General features: G+C 40.3%; 2 protein-coding genes across 5 annotated transcripts in view; one reads left to right on the top strand and one right to left on the bottom strand.

Annotated features, from left to right (window-relative positions):
* Window positions 1–21,600, bottom strand: part of SYT9 (synaptotagmin 9) — a 410,926-nt gene that overhangs the window by 74,179 nt on the left and 315,147 nt on the right. The gene's annotated exons all lie outside the window — the stretch shown is intronic.
* On the top strand, window positions 738–1,051 carry LOC132370638 (small EDRK-rich factor 2-like). Its single transcript, XM_059931019.1, has one exon. It carries the CDS (start codon window positions 785–787, stop codon window positions 962–964), a length of 180 nt encoding a protein of 59 aa, XP_059787002.1. The 5' UTR covers window positions 738–784; the 3' UTR covers window positions 965–1,051.

Below are 21,600 nucleotides of genomic sequence, written 5' to 3'. Positions count from 1 at the left end.
CTGGGAGAGAGTCCAAGTATAAGGCTGAATTATGGGAAACTTCCCCTTCTGTAGGTCAAAAATGGAGCACTACCAGTGATTTCATGGCACAGGGTCCGTGTGGACTGAGCTTGCGGCTGCCCTAGATGCTCTCATTAAATGCCCTCCAATTTAGTACCTGAGAACTCATTCCAAAATAAAATGCAAACCTCAAAACTCAGGGCAGCCAAGGATGCCAACAAAGCCTATACCTGCAGCAGTGGGACTGAGATCAGGTAAGCAGGGGGCTTGGGATCCTCTGGAGCTCGGTCCTAGCCTGTGACAACAAGGGAAGGGGAGGTATGGGATGAAGGAAATTACTCGAGGGTAAAATGGGTAGGGGAATGGGAATGAAAAGGTGACATATGTAAACTGATTTACTGAAAAATATACTCCAGAGGAGAAAATAATGTTAACTCTTATATTGAGTTTAGTCTAATCCTGAAACCAGTATCTGGCAAAGATGCGCAAAAGAAGCAAGCACCTCCACCAAAACAGTAAAAAACAAGCGAAACTATAGGCCAGTTCTTATAAGAATATAGTTGAAAGTTTCCTGTATGATATATTGACAAATAAAATCTATCAGTATTAATAAAACACCTTTACCAAGTAGGGTTTATTCCAAGATGCATGGATGTTTCAAAATTAGTAAATCACATGAGTGGATTAAGGACGAAAAATCATGCAAACATCTCAGCAGAAAAGATATCAGATCGTACTGAACGAGGGGACGCAACGGAGGCAGGCCGGAGCTGCTGCCGTCGCCATGACCCGCGGTAACCAGCGCGAGCTCGCCCGCCAGAAGAATATGAAAAAGCAGAGCGACACGGTTAAGGGAAAGCGCCGAGATGACGGGCTTTCTGCTGCCGCCCGCAAGCAGAGGGACTCGGAGATCATGCAGCAGAAGCAGAAAAAGGCAAACGAGAAGAAGGAGGAACCCAAGTAGCTTTGTGGCTTCGTGTCCAACCCTCTTGCCCTTCGCCTGTGTGCCTGGAGCCAGTCCCACCACGCTCGCGTTTTCTCCTGTAGTGCTCACAGGTCCCAGCACCGATGGCATTCCCTTTGCCCTGAGTCTGCAGCGAGTCCCTTTTGTGCTTCCTTCCCCTCAGGTAGCCTCTCTGCCCCTGGGCCACTCCTGGGGGTGAGGGGGTTACCCCTTCCCAGTGTTTTTTATTCCTGTGGGGTCACCCCAAAGTATTAAAAGTAGTTTTGTAATTCCAAAAAAAAAAAAAAGAAAAGATATCAGATAAAATTCAACATCCATTCCTAATAAAACAATAATGTAACACTAAGAGCAGTATCATTAAATTCAAGACCAGGACAAGAATTCCTGCTGTCACTCCTATTATTCAACAGTTTGGGAAGTTCTAGCCAATGCCATAAAATAAGGAGATACATAAAAGGTAAAGTTATTACAAAAAAGGAGCAAAAATATGATTCTCCATAGAAGATATAATTGCTTAGTTGGAAATCAAAGATAACCAAGTGAATAACTACTGAAACTAATGAAACAGTTGTCTAATAAGAATGTACAAATAAAGAACTCCCACAAATCACAAATCAGGAGATAACCCAATAAAAAATGGGAAAAAAGCTGAAACAAATTTTATAGAAGAAGATATATGAAAAGCAAGAAAAGGTGCTTGGCATCTCTAGTCAAAAAGGAAAATCACAATGAAATGCCATCCTTAGAACAGCTAAAATTAAAAGATGACAAGACTAAACCCTGGCACTGGATATAAAGCAACTGGAACTCACAGGCAGTGCTAGTGGGAAGGTAAAAAATAGTACAACCACTTTGAAAAACTATTTGCATTTCTTATAAACACATATCTACCCTATGACCAAGAATTTTACTCCTATGTATTTACCCAAAAGAAATAAAAACATATGTCCACACATAAACTTGTATAAGAATCTTCATAACAGCTATATTCATATTTGCCAAAACCAAAAGCAAACAAAGAAACACTTCCCTCCAAAACTAGAAACAACCCAAATGTCCAAAAGCAGGAAAATGGATAAATTCTGGTATACTAATACAGTGTAATATTACTCAGCTACTTATATACTCCACAACATTGTTGAATATCAAAAACATTATGCTGAGCAAAAGAACCACCCCCTCCCCCCACCGCTCAACCACCACACACAAACGTATGAACTACAAGAACAGGAAATCATGGTGATAGAAGTCAGAAATTGGCTGCTGTTAGCGGGGTGGAGGGATTGACTGGAATAGGGCATGATGGAACTTTCTGGGATGATGGAAATGTTCTATACCTTGTTTTGGATGGTGATTACATGGGTGAACACAAATTTCAAAACCCGTCAAACTGAGCACTTAAGATCTATGCATTTTATCAAATGTAAATTATATTTCAGTTTTAAAAGGCTTTTCTATATATACCAGTGAATAAAACAGGTTTTAAAAATTAAAAAAAAATCCCATTCTCAATGGCAGCAAAAATATAAATACACAGGAAAAATCTTAGAAATATAATGAATCCAGATAAAGAAATTTTACAAAATTTTATTAAAAGACTTTTTTTTTTAAAGGCTGGAGTAAATGGAGTTATTCTATGTTCCCAGATGGGAATATTTAATACTGTAAAGGTGTTCATTCATACCAAAATTGTATATAAATATAAGTAAATCCCAGAGCAACATCACAATTCACTTTAAACATCATCCCTAAATGATATCAAGGTTTACTTGCAAGATTAAAATGAACGAAACAGGTACTTCCCTGGTGGCGCAGTGGTTAAGAATCCACCTGCCAATGCAGGGGACATGGGCTTGAGCCCTGGTCCAGGAAGATCCCACATGCCACGGAGCAACTAAGCCTGTGCGCCGCAACTACTGAGCCTGCGCTCTAGAGCCCACAAGCCACAACTACTGAGCCCGTGTGCCACAACTACTGAAGCCCGTGTGCCTAGAGCCCGTGCTTTGCAACGAAGAGAAGCCACCGCAATAAGAAGCCCGCGCACCTCAACGAAGAGTAGCCGTCACTCGCCGCAACTAGAGAAAGCCCACGTGCAGCAAGGAAGACCCGATGCAGCCAAAAATAAATTAATTTGAAAAAAAATGAACAAAAAACCCGATCTTTTTATCATTTATAAGAATGAGATGGGAGATTTATCTTACTAGAGAGTAAAATGTATTATTATTTTTATTTATTTATTTTTGGCTGTGTTGGGTCTTTGTTGCTGCGTGCGGGCTTTCTCTAGTTGCGGCGAGCAGGGGCTACTCTTGGTTGCAGTGCGTGGACTTCTTGTTGAGGTGGCTTCTCTTGTTGCGGAGAACGGGCTCTAGGTGCGCGGGCTTCAGTAGTTGTGTCACGTAGGCTCAGTAGTTGTGGCTCACAGGCTCTAGAGCGCAGCCTCAGTAGTTGTGGTGTACGGGCTTACCTGCTCCGCGGCATGTGGGATCTTCCCGGACCGGGGCTCGAACATTGGCAGGCAGGTTCTTAACCACTGCGCCACCAGGAAAGCCCGTAAAATGTATTATTAAGAGGCTGTAGTTATAATATCAGAATACTGCTACCAGAAAAGTGAAGAAGATGAATGAAAAAAAAACTACAAAAACAGGCACTTCCCTACTTTGGTACATAATTATCTCATAAAAACATACAGAATACAAATGCACAAAACTGAAAAACACACTTAGATATTATAAAGTGTTTCTAATTTCTAAAGATTCTATTAAAACCCCAATCACACATTACTTTAGTAGCACAATTTTAAACAGTATGTTCCCAGCATTATCTTTCATTCACAGTAGATCCAGAATCAACAGGCTAAGTGTAAGAGAGCATCTGTTTGAGGATAACAGTGAACTGCTTTCAAGTTCTAATTATTTCCATATTCATCCCAACTTTACTACATTTTTGAGGCTTATACTTTGATTAATATCAGCACTTTTGAATTTCCCATCTTTTGTGTGTGTGTGTGTGTGTGTGTGTGTGTGTGTGTGTGTTTGAGCAGGGTATAGGTTTTTGCTTTTTAAAAAAAATTGCCTTGTTGAGACATAATTCACATCCCATAAAATTCACCTGTTTTAAGTGTGAAATTCAATGAATTTTAGTATATTTGCAGGATTTTGTAACCATCACCAAATCTAATTTTAGGGCATCTCCATCACCCTAAAAAGAAACCTCATGCCTATTTACACTCACCATTCACACCTCCAGTTCTAAAGAAGCACTCATCTACTTTGAATCTCTTTAGATTTGCCTTTTCTGGACATTCCATATTAATAGAATCATACAATACGTGCTCTTGTGTCTGGCTTCAAAATAAGGGCAAGATGAGATACAATTTCTAAACAACTATATAAATACCACTAATCAAACAAAGGTGAAAATACTACTAAAACTGACCTGTTTCACCAATGCCACTTAAAAATAGTTTTCAAGGAGCTTCCCTGGTGGTGCAGTGGTTAAGAACCCGCCTGCCAATGCAGGTGACATGGGTTCGAGCCCTGGTCCAGGAAGATCTCACATGCCGTGGAGTAACTAAGCCCATGCGCCACAACTACTGAGCCTGCGCTCTAGAGCCTGTGAGCCACAGCTACTGAAGCTTGCACACCTAGAGCCCATGCTCCACAGCAAAAGAAGCCACTGCAATGAGAAGCCCACGAACCGCAACGAAGAGTAGCCCCCGCTCGCCACAACTAGAGAAAGTCCACACACAGCAACGAAGACCCAACGCAGCCAAAAATAAATAAATTAAATAAATAAATTTTTTAAAAAACTAAAAAAAAAAATAGTTTTCAAGTTTTATCAGCTGATGCATCAAATGTCAAATTTGGGTTGTAAAAGGTGGTTTAGTGATGTCAATGTATAAGGCTCAAATGTGCAGACAACATAAAAGTTAAAAATACGAGCATTTGTTATATGACAATATTGGTAGTTTAGGAAGCGCTGGTTTATTCAGATGGGGTTGAGATAACTGAGTATTTGGGGAAAATCAGTTAAGATCACTGTCATATATGTGCACCAAATTCATTCCAAATGGATTCAAGTTTTAAAGTACAGATTACAGTTTAGATTGTGGTCTCTGAGGTCAGATTATCTGGATTGGATTCTAGTCTCTGCTACTCACCACATGACTTTGAATACCTACTTGTGTCTCAGTTTCTTCATTTGTAAAATGAGTTACAACATCAAATGTCTCACAGGGTTTTTGTGGTGGATTAAGATAGCATATACAAAGTTCTTGGAACAGGGTCTGGCAAATGGTTAAGTACTCAGTAAATGTTAGTCTCTGACGTTGCTGTTGTTAATATAGGAGATTTTTGTAATCTCAGGAGTGAGGGTGGAGGTGGGAGGGACTTCCCAAGCATAACTCCAAAGGCAGACCCTCCAATGGAAAAACATTACGTATGTGAAGACAAACATTTAATGAGGTCGAAAAGCAAACAAAGGCTGACACTTTTAATCTCAAACAGATCTTAAACATTACTAAGAAAAAACAAAAGTAAACTCCCATATAAAAACCAGTAAACAGAGAAACAGACAAGTCACAAAAGAAAAACAAATGGTCAATACATGCACAAAAAGATGTTTATCTTCACCAGTATCATAAGAAACACAAATCATTATGCCATAATTTGCCTATTAGATTAGAGAATGATAAAATCAAGATAACAGAAAAAATCTGTGGTATCTACATTAACTAAAACAGTAACTACAACAACTACAAAAAGCAAAAATTAAAACAGGTAAGAGATCCCCTGAAAATGTCAGGAAAGAGGAAGCATCAGAACCAGAAGGCAATGAATACTGGTGAGAATACTCTGCGAAGAAAGTTCAATGAGAGAGAATACTCTGCGAAGAAAGTTCAATGAGCTCATTCATTCATCTCTTTTAAAAATGTTGTTACCTACAAGATGGTAGGCGTGGTACAGGGTGCTAGAGTTTGGGGTGAGCAGAGGTGAGCGAGAGCCCCCCAACCCTAAGGAGTTCCGATCCACTTTGCTCAGAAGTGCGAATAAAATACAACCTACAGTTAAACATCATGCAAACATTACCAGAACACAGCATACTAGAAAGTCTTGAACATATTTTTAGGCTTGAAAACATGGAAAAAGAGAAATGTAAAAAAAATTTTTTTCATTCTTGGCTGAGAAAAATATATGAAACGTGCTTTTCTGAATAAATTAGGAGAATAAAAGAGGCACTTTTTAGGCTGGAGTGTCTATTTTCCTGGCAAGTCATCTGTTCCCATTCTCCCATCTCATCTTGAGGGTTTCTAAGGTATTTCTTTAGGTTTTTTCCTCTTCATAATTATAAAGACAAAAGCACTTACACTCCATTATCATAGCTTTCCATTTCCTTGGAAACTGAAAGGTTATTGGAGGGTAAGGGTGCGAGAGTCCTGAGAGGAGGGAGCCTGAAGGGCGTACTCACTCGGACACCCCAGGAAGTCTTCACTGGACAGAAGGTTCAGTTTAGGACAGATTCTTTTTTCTTTCCTTTCTCCCTCTAGCATTTGCTCCCTCATCCATCTGTCACCGCTGCAGAGCTGCACAGCCATGAAGGAATCTGACCCCAAATTCTATTTTAGTCTTAGTGATGCCTTACATTTAACAGAAATAAACGTAACCACTGAAGACGACTCACCTTGCTCACGCAGGTTAGAGTTTTCAACTGGGTCACAGAGGATCTTAACTCTCTGATGAACTGTAGGAAAGCCAGTGAAAAACTGGAGGAGATAATTTTTGTCTTTACCACACTCTCCTAGCATTTCAAATTAAAGTGTCAGTGTAAACCCAAACAGATCTGTGGTTCAGTCCCAACTCTGCCATTCACTAGCTGTATGAATGTGGGCAAATTGTGTAACATTTGTTTCTACTCTGTAGACTGAGGATAACAGGATTTACTAGGTTTTTGTGACTATTAGAAATAATATATGTCCCTGACACTAGAAATTCAACAAAATGTAGCTATTATATACTAGGCATTCAGGCTACCTATTCTTTCTCAAACCTCTGACCTTTATCTTCACCTCAGTATCAGCAAATAACTTTGCTTCTTACTTCATGGAGGAAACAGGAGCTCCTACAACTTGCTAGCTGGACGTCCTTACAAAGACTCCTGTATCTTTGTCCTTCTCCCACCCTGTGCTTCTCATCCTAGCAAGTGGGATGGATATTCCACCCCATTAAGGCCTCTCAGAAACGTAATGGAGGGACTTCCCTGGTGGCGCAGTGGTTAACAATCCACCTGCCAATGTAGGGGACATGGGTTTGAGCCCTGGTCCAGGAAGATCCCACATGCCATGGAGCAACTAAGCCCATGTGCCACAACTACTGAGCCTGCGCTCTAGAGCCCACGAGCCACAACTACTGAGCCTGCGTGCCACAACTACTGAAGCCTGCGTGCCTAGAGCCCGTGCTCTGCAACAAGAGAAGCCACCACAATGAGAAGCCTGCGCACGGCAACGAAGAGTAGCCCCTGCTCGCCGCAACTAGAGACAGCCCGCGCACAGCAACAAAGACCCAATGCAGCCAAAAATAAATAAATAAATTTAAAAAAAAAAAAGAAACGTAATGGATTATCCTCTCCAATGGATTCTACTTATCAGTGTTTAAACATTTTCTCTGAACTTTTACATAAACATCTCCCTTGAAAACATGGTCTTTTCCCAACTACTTTCTTGTCTGGCCAAATTTTCCTGAAGGGTTGTTTAGGCAACGTGGCTCCAATTCCTTATGTCCCATTCACTCCTCAACCTGCTTCTTCCAGGCTTACACACCAGGGCTCCACCCAAACTGCTCTCAGGAGGTGCCCTCCATGTTACTAAAGACAGTGGACATTTCTCCATCTTCATCTCGACCTCTCAGAGGTGCCTGTCATAAATGACCACTCCCTCCTTGTGAAATCACTCGCTTCCCCTGGATTCCACAACGTTAGATTTTCATGCTTTTCTTCCTACTTTTTACTAGCTTTTCAGTTTCCTTCGGGAAAGCTTCTACTCCACTGGACCTTTAAATGTAAAATGTTTCCATGGTTTGGTAGTAGGCATTGCTTTCTTTTCACTCTAGATCATCTAAGGTGATCCGTTCCCATGGCTCCAATATGCTTGGGCTAGCCCCACCTTTAAGTGTTTTTTATCTCTGGAATTTCTTTTTGGTTCTTAGGATTTCCATCTTTCTGCTTATACTGCCCATCTGTTCTTGCATACTATTTTATCCAGTAGAGCCTTTAGCATATTAATCACAGTTGTTTTAAATTTCTGATCTGATAATTCCAACATCCCTGCCATGTCTGGGTCTGAGGCTTGCTCTGTCTCCTCAAATTGTGTTTTTTTTTTGCCTTTGGTATGCCTAATTATTCTTCTTGATAGCTGGACATGATGTACTGGGTAAAAGGAACTGCTATAAATAGACTTTTAGTAATGTGGTACTGAGCTGTGGGGGGAGGGGAAGTGTCTCAGCCTTGTAGGGAGCTTGTGCCTCTGGACTGTGAACTTCACAAGTGTTTTTAAGTTTTTTCTCCCCTCTTTAGGTGGGAGAAGATAGCCAAAACTACTTGGAGTTGCAATAGTTAGGCTCTGATAATACCCCAGCAGGTTAGGCTCTGGTTAAATAGTTTCTCCCATCGGCAGTCCTTGTTAAGAAGAATACAGTACTCTGGTGCATTTTTTTTGTTGTTGTTTTAATTTATTTATTTTTGGCTGCATTGGGTCTTCGTTGTTGCACGTGGGCTTTCTCTAGTTGCGGCGAGCAGGGGCTACTCTTTGTTGCAGTGCATGGGCTTCTCACCGCGGTGGCTTCTATTGCTGTGGAGCATGGGTTCTAGGCATGTGGGCTTCAATAGTTCTGGCTCGTGGGCTCAGTAGTTGTGGCGCACAGGCTTAGCTGCTCTGCAGCATGTGGGATCTTCCCAGACCAGGGCTCGAACCTGTGTCCCCTGCATTGGCAGGTGGATTCTTAACCACTGTGCCACCAGGGAAGTCCCTGGTGCATTTCAAAATGGTTCTTTTTCCTCTCTGCCTGCCAGAAGGAGGAAAGGACTTTTCTCTGATATTTACTGTGTAAACCTGACTGAACTCCTTAGGTAAATCTCACAAAATTGTGGGGCTCCACTATGATTGGGTTTCCCTAGAGTTTTTAATGCTCAGAGCTGTCTACACTGAGCCTCCACCAATTCATCAGGTTTTCCTACCCTGGCACTGGTTCTAGTGATGGTTTTCACTCATGAGTCTCTACTCCAGGGAGCTGTTATTCTCTGTATTCACCTGTAGGTCTCTTCACTCTTGGGGGTTTGCCCTGTGTCCTCACGTCTCTTTCAGATTCTAAAAGAGTTGGTGATTTTTCAGTCTGTTCAGCTTTTTACTTGTTGTTAGGATGGAGTGGCAGGTTCCAAGCTCCTCACATGAATAACCAGAAACCAGAAGTTGAAAACACGTTCTTACTAAGGAACCATGGAACAGTTATAAAAGCTGGCCACATTTAAGGTTGCAAAGGAAGTCTCAGTAAATCCAAAACAATGATATTCTTCAGATCATGTTCTCTGAGCAAAATGCAATAAGATTATAAATCAATGATAAAAAGCCAAACAAGCTCACAAATTTGGAAATTAAAAAGCATACTTCTAAATAATTCACCAGTCAAAACAGGGATAATAATGGGAACTAGAAGCTACTTAGAACTGAATGACTCATAGGATGCAACAAAAAACTACATCAAAAAGTTAGAAAAAACGTAACAGGCTAATCACACCAAAAAAGAAACACAAAACAAAAAAAAAAGAAGAAGAGGAAAAGGGGGAAACATCAGAAATAAAGACAAAAGAATTAACAATACAGAAGCTGATTCTTTGAAAGGCTCTGACAAATTAATTAAATCCTTGACAAAGCTGATCAAGAAAAAGGAGATAAAGAACAAATAAACAATGTTATAAATGACAAAGAAGTCATAACTATTCCTATATTAAAAACGTCTAGAAATGTTAGAGAATACCAATGACCAAGAAATTTGAAAACTTAATGAAATAGAAAATTATCTAGAAAAATATAATTACCAATGTTCAAATCAAGAATGCATACCTTGAAAATTATAACCATTATGTCAATCAGATCAATTATTTAACAAATAATTTTTTTTAATTAATTAATTTATTTTTATTTTTGGCTGCCTTGGGTCTTTGTTGCTGTGTGCGGGCTTTTCTCTAGTTGTGGCGAACGGGGGCTACTCTTCGCTGTGGTTTGCGGGCTTCTCATTGGGTGGCTTCTCTTGTTGCAGAGCACGGGCTCTAGGAGCGTGGGCTTCAGGAGTTGTGGCACTCGGGCTCAGCAGTTGTGGCGCATGGGCTTAGCTGCTCCGCAGCATGTGGGATCTTCCCGGACCAGGGCTCGAACCCGTGTCCCCTGCACTGGCAGGCGGATTCTTAACCACTGCGCCACCAGGGAAGTCCAAATCAATTATTTAAAACCCACCTCAAGAGCCCTCTAAAACAGATAATTTGACAGGTAAATTCTACCAAATCTTCAAAGAACCAATATTCTCTATTTTATACAAATTTTTCTAGAGAAAAAATTTTTCCTTTTTCCTTTTTCAAAGGAACTTTCTCCAATTTGTATTATGAAGCTAGTATAACCTTGATATGATAACTAGATATAGAGAGTACAAGAGAGGAAAAGCCAACTGGCTTTAGGAACACAGCTGCAAAAATACTAAAGAAATTACAAGAAAGCAAAATAAAGCAACATATGAAAAAATAATATATCATAACAAAGTAGGGTTTATCATCAGTATTCAAAGATGATTTAACATTAGACAATGTAAATTATAACCCACCACATAGCATGATGGAAATGGAAAACTGTATTATCATCATAATAGTCTCAGAAAAAAAACTTAACTAAAATTTAACACTCTTTCATGAAAATTCATCTTGTTTAGCAAACTATGAATCTTTAATCTCATAAAAGGTGTTTACCAAACACTCACTGAGAACGTCATACTTAACGGTGAAATGCTAGAAGTCTTCCCTTTAAGAAGAAGACAACCTCCCTGCTCTCATTGTTTTTAAACAATATTGTACTGGAAGGGCCTAATAATGTTCTCGATAAGAAAAATGGCAATGGGCAGGAAGAGTAAAGAGAATCAAAATTGTATATTGTTAAAAACGACAATCTTAAAAAGAATCTGAAAACTAATTTAACTATAACCAAATACAAAACTTATACTGGGTATAAGATCGGTATTCAAAAATCAACAGCATTTTTATTCACCAGCCAAAAAGCTTATAATTTTAAAAGAAGAGAACTTTCACAATGTCATCAAAAACTATATTGTACTGACATAAATGTAAAAAGGTTATTTAAAAATTTAAGGAGAACATTATTATTGAATGACAGAAAAAAAGAGCACCCTATATAAAACTATAGTACTAACCTAATTACCATTTTTTTTATCTCTTTGCACACCATTTTTTTCTTCTTCATAGTACTTAGCACCTCCTAACATTTGCATTTTTTTATTGTCTGTTTTCCTCTACTAGAATATAAAGTCCTCAAAGCCATTACTTTTTCTGCTTTTATTCTCTGCTGTATAACACTCTCTAGAATAGTGCCTGGCACAGACTATGGCTCAATATATACTTTTTTTTTTTTAATTTTATTTATTTATGGCTGTGTTGGGTCTTCGTTTCTGTGCGAGGGCTTTCTCCAGTTGTGGCAAGTGGGGGCCACTCTTCATCGCGGTACGCGGGCCTCTCACTATCGCGGCCTCTCTTGTTGCGGAGCACAGGCTCCAGACGCGCAGGCTCAGTAGTTGTGGCTCACGGGCCTAGTTGCTCCGCGGCATGTGGGATCTTCCCAGACCAGGGCTCGAACCCGTGTCCCCTGCATTGGCAGGCGGATTCTCAACCACTGCACCACCAGGGAAGCCCCTCAATATATACTTTTTCAATGAATTAATGAACATCTAGCTCAATGGAGAAATAAATTGTCTATGGGTAGAAAAAAAATTAATATAAGTATGTTAATTTTAGTCAAATTAATATGTAAATTCAATGAAATTTAAATAAAAATGTCTACATTGTTTTTCATGAAACTGGATAAGCTAGGCCTAAAATTCTTAAGGAATAGTGAAGGGCTAAAAATAGCCAATCCATGTAAGAAATAGAAGAGGAAAGTTGAGAACAGAGTTGAATGGGAGGAGACTCATACTATTGGATTCAACAATTACTAAAATAATATGGAAACTGATGAAATATAAACTATGGAACAGAAAAGAGTGCCCAGAGAAAGACCAATGTATATATGAGAACTTGTCATATGTCAAAAGTAGACTTACAAATTCATGGAGAAAGAATCGACTATTTGTAAATGGTGTTGGGACAATTCTGGTAGATTGATTGCAAAAATGGCTCCAATTCTCCACCCTCCCCTGTATATGCGCTTCGCAATATGAGGTTGTAGCTCCTCCCATAAAGAGGTGGTCTCTTTCCCCAAACCTTGAATCTGAGCAGCCTTACAAATTGATTTGGCCAATAAAATGATGCTGAAGTGACTGTGTGTCAGTTCCAAACCTAGGCTTCAAAATGCCCCAGGCTTCCACTTTCTCTCCTACGCCTGAGCCTTTACCATGAGAACAAGTCCGGAGAACTGCGTGGAGCATAGCTAAGTACAGTTGTCCCAACAGAAGTCTCAGACATGTGAAGTGCCCAGCCAAGGTCAGCAGACAACAGACCCACGAGTGAGGCCCGTTAGGCCCAACTCAGATCAGCAGAACAGCTTAGCTCGCAAGCAAAATAAATATGTCTCTGAGGTTTTGTGGTTATTTGTTATTCAATATTACCGTGGCAATCGGTAATGGATATAGACATCCTTATGGAAAAAGGCAGGCTTAGGTCCCTAACTCACACACTGTACACATAAAAACAAAATCCTGATAGACCAAAGAGTTAATTGTAAAATGCAAAGCTTAAAAAGTTTTAGAAGATAATGTAGGAGGTTCTTTTATGATGACGGGGTAAGAAAAGACTTCTTAAAGCAGAGTCTAAAACTGCAGACCATTAGGAATGAAGAGAAAATTTTGAACATATTAAAATTAAAAGCTTCTGGATGACAAAAGATATAACATACAAAGTTAAAAGTTAAGCTTTAGACTGAGGGAGATAACCTGTATAATTGAAAAATGACTTATAATCAGAAAGTAAAGAAATCCCAACAATTAATGAACAAAAAAGTAAACCTAAGAGAAAAATGACCAAAGTGTATGATCAGGCAAACCATAAGAAATCCTAATGGCATATATAGAAATTAATGAGATACAATTTAATACCTGTCAGATTGTCAAAATCAACCAGTTAACCAAGTTTTGAGAAATAGCTATGGATACTTAGGCCCATATATTTCTTTGGGAGTATAAACTGGCATAAATACTTGGGAAAGCAATTTTAAAATATCTAATAAAATTGAATTATGTGTGTACTCCAAGCCTTAGTAATTTTATTCCTAGCAATGCCCTAAAGAGACATGTATAAGGATGTTCATCCCAGATTGTTTTTTGGTTTTTTTTTTTAGAAGAAAGTAGAATTGACCTAACTATCCATCAGTCATGAGGAATGGTTAAGCAAACTAATTTATTTACAGAACGGAATTCTAAATAACAAGTAAAGTAAATTATCTATATGTACAAGGATCAGTGTGGATAAACCTTGAGAAAATAATATTAAAAGAAAAAAAGCAAGTTACAAAAGGACATGTAAATTGTGATTCTACTCATGAAAAATTTCAGCATACATGAAGCAATATTATATTTTGCTTATGGATACAATCATAGGTACTAAAATAAAAATTTGCATGGGAAGGATATACACCAACCTCAGTGGTTATTCCAGGGGGTTGGGAGGGCTTTGACTCTGTCTGTACTGTTTCATATCTATAAAAACATTTAGAATCAAATATGACAAAATGTTACGTGAGTACCTGTTATTATATTTTCTGCATTTTTCTATGTGTTAAAACATTGAGAATAAAAGACAGATGAAAAGAAAGTGGAAGGAATTGATGGCCCTAGCCATTCATCTCTCTTCACCCTAGTCTTCTGACCATTCACTCAATCTCTGCTCCCAGGGCAGAATAGCTTTAAAATAGTGCAAATTTTTCTTAGGTGGATATGGCTGGTGAAAGGTAAACGATGGCTCTTCCTGGATTATGCCCTGATTGTGCGAGGTTCCTACCAAGGTGCCTATTAGGAAAAGTAAGAGGAGTAGATTTGGGGTCTCTGGTTTTCCACATATTGAAAATTATTATATCAGGGGTTTATTTTTCATTTGCCTTACTCTTTTTAGGACCCTCTCAGAGAAGCTGGAGTCCAGTTATGATTGTTTCATGTGCATTACCTTGTTTAGGGAGACAAAGTTTAGTAATGCCAATAATTTAAAACATATTTTATTATCAAGTGTTGAAGACCAGTGTAAACTTAATATTATTTTTGTCTTATCCTGGTATCTGTATCCTGTATTTCCAAACAACCAGACATTGGCTCCCTTTTCTTAATCTCTAAATGTAAGACAATACCAATATAGCCCTTGACAATTTCCCTAGATACCTTACAATCTCCTCTGCGTAGTAGCCTGAGGGTTATTTTTAAATGCAAATAATTTCATGTCACTCTCTTCCTAAAAATCCTTCAGTGGGTTTCCACTGTTGTTTAGTGGGGAAAATCTCAAAAATTTCACATGGCTTGTTTTTCCATAGTGAAATGCTCTTTCCAGAACTTCTATTACCTTCTAGCCACACTTCAGCCTCAGCATAAACACTATTTCTTTGAGAAAATTTTCCCTGACCCCTCAGACCAGGTTTTGCTCTATTGCTACAGGTTATTGGGGTACCTGGTATTTCTTCTTGTACCAGTTCTCACAGTTTTAATTAAATAGCAGTCGGTGTAATTATTTGTTGAATATTCTCCTCCCTTCGTAGTTGAAACACCATGAAGGCAGAGACCCTAGGACACAGCAGCACAGGGCCTGGCATGTAGTAACTACTTAACATGGAACTGTAGAATGCATGAATGAGCATGTTTTAACATATATCAGAAAAAAAGTGAAGTAAAAATAATTATTCTCCAAATAACAGAATCTGCATGTGGACCATCAATTACTGATGATCGCAATTACTTTTAATTGGATCTGCTGTAAAAGGTGACAGTTGTCTGCAAAGGACTCATTTTATAAGGTTCCAAAAGGGGTTTTCCTCACTATCTCAAATGCTCTCAAGACAGAGGTTTAAGTGATTGAATCACAAGGGGAAAGAAGCATTAGTGGAGAACAGAGGGATAACGTGCAACAGGGCAGCCTCTACTTCTTCTTCCCTCTCTGGGGGGTTGCATTACAAGGAGTCAACGTCAGGCTGGGAGGGAGAGGAGAGAAAGAGCAGAAGAGGCAAAGCCCCCAAGCCAGGCTGGAGTTGCTTAGGCCAAACCAGGCCGGGGTTGCTTAGGCACGGCCTTGATGCTAACTGCTCGTATTTACAACACTGAAATACAAAAGTAGCCATTTCTCTCAAGGGAGGATCTGGACGCTGAATGTCAGAATTTCAAAGAAAGTATTAAAATTAAATTTCAAGAACTGGAAAGATGACTCAAGGTTGAAGATGCAGACGGCAGACTCATTAAACATTTCAGTTTTTCTCTCTGTGCTAGAACTGCAAGTGGAACCCAGACAATTAGCCTCTAGGAATTGCTTCCTCCATCCGTTGACAGGCTCATTACTACTTGTTGACTTGAACCTCAGTGACAAATCTCAGTTCCTAGACAGGCTAAAGCACATTATCAGTTATCTCAACCTAGACCTGAGACAGTTAATGAGCATAAGAGAAACTATCACCCATTGGAATGACTGAGGTTTGATTCCCAAATGAAATCCAAGGAAGAGGTTTGCGTGTGACCAAACAGGTTCAAATAAGGAACGTTTTGTGAGCTCCTATTTGTACAGGGCCCTGGGCCAGGCTCACTATGGCAGACACAGGTCAATAAGGAAAGGAATGGGCTCCCAAGGAACTCCTGGGATAATTGGGGAGAGAAGACACAGCATGAGAAACGCAAACAACACAATTGTGAACTAGTTATGAGAATTCTGAAACTCCAATTCAAGGTCCAAGGGATCCTGGATAAGTTCCATTTAAACTTGATAGGGCTCCTTTACTCTATTTATCATTTGATCAGATGATCCTCTAAGGTCAATTCCACCAATCACACTGCCTCCTTCCCATTCTTTAACCCAGTAATGGCATATAAGAGGCGTCCCAAAGCAGTAGCTGAGTATCTGTTCAATTGCCTAATAGATGGATCAGACAAAAACTGCAGAAGCATATGGAAGAAACTGGGGTAATCTATGTCAGATGGATGCTTCTATTCCTTCCAGCGAAGGGAAGGAAGGCCGGGAAGAAGTTAAGGGAAAGGTGGGCTCTGAGTTGAGGCCAGGAAGATCGACAGAAGAGACAGGAGAGGAAGAGTAAAAGGTAATTCTAACACAGCACTTCCCTAATATTTTATATTGTGGCAAACCTAGAAAGCCCTATCTGCAGTGCACCAGCTACGTGAAGAGGTAAGGCTGGAGGTGAGGGGAGCCCACCTGGCCTCCCAGAAAGCTGAGGGAAAAACCAGTACCCCTTAGATCAAGGGTATCTAAAGAGGGTTCATATACCCCCGAGATGTGCAATAGGGTACCCTACTATCAAGGAGAGTAAGGAAATAAAATAACTTCTCTTTACCTTTGTTATTTTAAAAAGAAAATCAATTCATATTCAATATAAAGATGGACACAGGCAGCCTCACTCAATCCCAATCAAAAATATTTGAAATTTAGATATTTACTATTGTTAGTGATTAACCATATTTGGTCTATATTGTTATTTGAAATATTTGCTAATGACAGTATAAAGCCATTATCACAAGATAGCTAAAATATAATATTTCAAGTATACAACACTTCATCTTTGTCTAATTAAACTTTTCATGTATGTTTTAACATATTCATTAAAATTAGTAAAACAGTACATAAATATAATTGATAAATAAGAAAATGTAAATATGTTGGTAATGCACACTCACCTTTTTTCTTTTTACTAATAGAAGTACACTGTATCTGTTTGGGTCCAAACAAAAAAGAGAAACCATCAAGTAATTCAGACAGGGCAAATTTAATATGAAGAATCATTCATTGTAACAGAGGACTGAGTAATGAGGTATTGGCTAGCAAGAAGTAAACAGAACTCTAAGGAATACAGAAATAGCGGATATGAAACGCAGCCATTTCCCCTTGGGCTGAGATAGAGCACCCAAGGACAAGATCCTCCCTGCTTTCGAGGTGGAGTTCCAGACCCTGTTGGAGAGGACACAGCTGTCACTCACTGAATGACAGAAAAGTTGCATGGTACTGCACTAGCAGAACTTACTGGAAATCTACCCTCTGGAACTTGCCAGAAATCTGCCACCTAGGTGCCAGAAAGAGCTGTTCAGGAGGTGTCTCACCAGAGGCACTCTGCTACAAAGTCCCCTGAGGGGTGCCGGCGGAAGCTGCTAGCCACTGAGTGCCGCTTACGGCTGTGCACTGCAGAGGCCACGTGCTGCAGAGGGCACCTGTGCTGTGGAGCAGCTGCCCATACTGCAGGAGTGGGGCTCTAGGGAAGCTGCAGGTGCTGCAGGAACTGGGTGCCGGAAAGCTGGCTCTCTGCAGGAGCCTGAGGACAGGACACCAGACGGAGGAAGAAAAAGCCCTTCCTCTTGCACTGTCTCTCCAGCGCCCTCTACTGACAGAGCTTAACAAGCCAGATGGAAAGGAAAATAAAGGTCCCAACTCTTCGTTTTCCAGAGCAGGCAATGAAGACTACATTTGGAGCTGAGAGGGAAACATATTTATAATCGGCACATGTAGTATAAAAAAGATTGGGGCATATAGCCCCAAAATATGTATATTTACTTACTTATTACTTATATAGACGTAGAAAATTCTAATTATATATAATAAACATATGCAAAAAAAAAAGAGAATAACAGAGATAGAAATAGAAGTTCTAATATTTTATTTTTACACCTCAAGGTTTATTTCCTGGAAAACACATTCACAAGCCAGTCGCCACCAGCTCATCCATCCAGCAGGCTCTGGCATAGCATGTTTGGTTGCTCATTATTTTTTAATTCCTTTCTCTTTACTCTCAGGCCTGACAGGTACACTCCTGGTGATGTTTATAACATAGACAGAATCTTCCCAGCCCCAAGTATTCAAATACCAGCATTATCTTTCAAGTAAGCCCACTGTTTGTCCGAGGATATTTTGCCAATAGAGCGGCCAAATGTTGACAAAACATAGCTTAGCCTCATCTCAAGTTTCTACTTCCATCTTCAGAATCAATGAGGATTCTGGAAAGTGCATCATTAATCCCATTATATCATCTTATTGAAGACACTGGCGTGCTGTTTACGAAAGGAAATGCTTTCTTGCCCCATAGAATCAACCATGACAGGCTAAGGCTCCGGGCGGGGAACAGGCAGTCTGGAGCTGCAGTCCACCCACAGCTCCCACATGGGGGGCCCGTACCGCAGGAACTGCTCCCAAAAGTAGGCCAGCATCACCACTGCATTGTGCATTTGGCGACTGCCATCACACAGGCTGCTCAAAGCCTCAGGGCCCTCATGCACTGACTGTGGGAGCTTGACCCTGGCTAGCCACATTCTTGGCCAATTAGCGCAGATGGCAGACTCTTGAAAATGTAACCACTGCCCCAAATGACACACGGTTAATACTTCACTTGTACTAAAGATCTTAGGAATTACTGAGCTATTAGTTCCTTTCCCCACCAAAGTTCACGAGAGTCAGCTGATAAGAAATAGGCAATACATACCACTTTGTTTCAAAGTGCAAAAAAAAATTAAAAATTATTTTTTTGAACCGTGGCTGTTCATATGGAAGCAGCACTTTTTAAGGTGGCCCCTTTGATCTGGATGTTTGTAAGACAAAAACATCATATCATAAAAATCACTGGTTTTATTACCAAGCTGACACTTACCTATCCCTGATCTCATTCCATAAGTGACCATCACTCACAAACAGGATGAAGGTTAGCAATGGGGTCAGGGTTGGGTATCTGCTAAAAACAGTTATTTTACTAAAAGTAGAGTTGCTATATGATCCAGCAATCCCACTCCTGTGCATATTTCCAGACAAAACTATAATTCAAAATGATATATACACTACCAAACGTAAAATAGCTAGTGGGAAGCAGCCACATAGCACAGGGAGATCAGCTCAGTGCTTTGTGACAACCTAGAGGGGTGGGATAGGGAGGGTGAGAGGGAGGGAGACGCAAGAGGGAAGAGTATGGGAACATATGTATATGTATATCTGATTCACTTTGTTATAAAGCAGAAACTAACACACCATTGTAAAGCAATTATACTCCAATAAAGATGTTAAAAAAATAAAAAAATGCAACAAAATGAGAAGATGCTTGATGACAGGTAGTTTGCACCAACTGCAATACACATAGGATAGCTACGCCACATAAAGAGTTCATTAAAATTTGTATGAGAAAAAAAAATGATACATGCACCCCTATGTTCATAGCAGCACTATTCACAATAGCTAAGACAAGGAAACAACCTGAATGTCCACTGACAGATGATTGGATAAAGAAGATGTGGTACATATATACAATGGAATATTACTCAGCCATAAAAAAGAGTGAAATAATATCATTTGCAACAACATGGATGGACCTAGAGATTATCATACTAAGTGAAGTCAGAAAGAGAAAGATAAATACCATATGATATCACCTATCTCTGGAATCTAAAATATGACACAAATGAACCTACCTACAAAACAGAAACAGACTCACAGACAGACTTGTGGCTGCCAAGGAGAAGGGGGTGGGGGAGGGATGGAGTGGGAGTTTAGGATTAGTAGATGTAAACCATTATACATAGAATGGATAAACAACAAGGTCCTACTGTACAGCACAGGGAACTGTATTCAATATCCTGGGATAAACCATGATGGAAAACAATATTTTTAAAAATGTATGAAAGCAGTTATTTTATATGCTGTCTAGAAAAGGTTGTAAAAGCTGCACGTTCATCTGCTTGTTTTTGGGCAGTGTCAAAGTGCACGCAGTACTGATTTTCTCCCTGTTGCCCCACTCACTTATCTCCTGGAAAAACCGCGCTCTCAGGCTGAAAGTTGGTAGTGGCGGCAACAGCAGAGCCAGTCATGAAACGAGGAGCTGGGGGGTGGGTGCTGAGAGGAGAGAGGACTGGAATGAAGAGGACAGAGGGAGGCCTTGGCAATAAGCCTTGAGAATAAGGAAGATGAAGGGAAGTCAGCTGGGGCCACAGGCTGCGTCCAGCGGTATGTGTCTAGGAGGCGGGAGTGGGCTGAGACTGGGAGGCGGGCTTGTGGCCTGCAGGACAGACCCTGCAGGTGGGCAGCTCAGCCGGGAGCTGACTCTGGCTGCCCTCCAACCTGGTACTCCTTAAATACCTGGCCGGTGTCTGTCAGAAGAGAAGCTGACTGTTCTGATGGGGAGAGAAAGAAGGTTGCTGGAGGCAGTGCTGGTCTTCCCTCTGTCATCCGAGTGGTCAAGCCTGAAGCCTGCACTTAGCTGGACCTGCATCTTCAGGGCACAGGTCAGGGAGCGGTCACTGCAACCTGAGTTACGCGGGAAAGTCACCGCTCTCCCTCAGGGGCTTACTAAAGTATTATTTCCAACTATATGTGATGTTCTCTTGGAGACAACCGTTGATTAATAGTTTCCTCCCCCTCAGTGTTCTGGCATCCTTTATTGATTAGTTCTCTGGACAACTCTCTGGCCAGCCTGTCCCTTATTCAGGTTCTGATGCATCATGTAGTCATGGAAAACTACACTGGAGGGACAGGGCGTGGTGGGCGGGTCCCAGTGGCATGAGAGACTCACAGGGCGGAGGGGACCTGTGATGAAAACACCAGAAATACTAGCGGCTCTCGTTAAGTGTGCTGGACACAAATCATGATACAAACTCACTTTTATTCCAGAGTTGATGAAGGCATTGTTCAAAGCATATTTTTGTACTAGGACAGATATTCTCAAGTGTGGCATAATGAAAAAAGCATAGGTTTCAGAACATGGGCTTTAAATAGGCTTACATTCAAACTTTGTTTCACTCCTTATTGTGTGATCTTAGGCAGTGAATGAATCCCTTTCTACCTCAATTTCCTCTTCTGTAAAATGGGCATAACATCTATTTCACTTTTGTGAAAATTAATTGGGAATCATATAAAAGCACTGAACCCAGGGTCTGGCACCTAGGAAGTGTGCATTACGCTTGAGCCCCCTTCTTCCTCCCATGGAAACTGGCTGGGACTCCAGCCCCAGGTAGGCACTCAGAGTCTGAAGGGTTCAAACCACAGTGCAGCTGTTCCTTGACTACACTGATGATTTACAAGAAAGAAAAAATTCTTTTTTAATTAAGATTCTTGTCTGGTTTTGTATTGCAAAACCAATGGGTGCACTCAGTACCCAGGAGAGAACCTTTCATAGGGATAGTGAGGGAAGTGAGAAATAGGTGAAGACAGTGATATAAAAT

This window comes from Balaenoptera ricei, chromosome 8 (assembly GCF_028023285.1).
Source record: "Balaenoptera ricei isolate mBalRic1 chromosome 8, mBalRic1.hap2, whole genome shotgun sequence".
Taxonomy (NCBI): Eukaryota; Metazoa; Chordata; class Mammalia; order Artiodactyla; family Balaenopteridae; genus Balaenoptera; species Balaenoptera ricei.
The sequence above is the reverse complement of the archived record's forward strand: the minus strand, read 5'-3'. Positions and strand labels throughout refer to the sequence as shown.

What these genes read in the sequence shown, in the direction of transcription:
- LOC132370638 (XM_059931019.1), top strand. Translation starts at nt 785, where the DNA reads ATGACCCGCGGTAACCAGCGCGAGCTCGCCCGCCAGAAGAATATGAAA.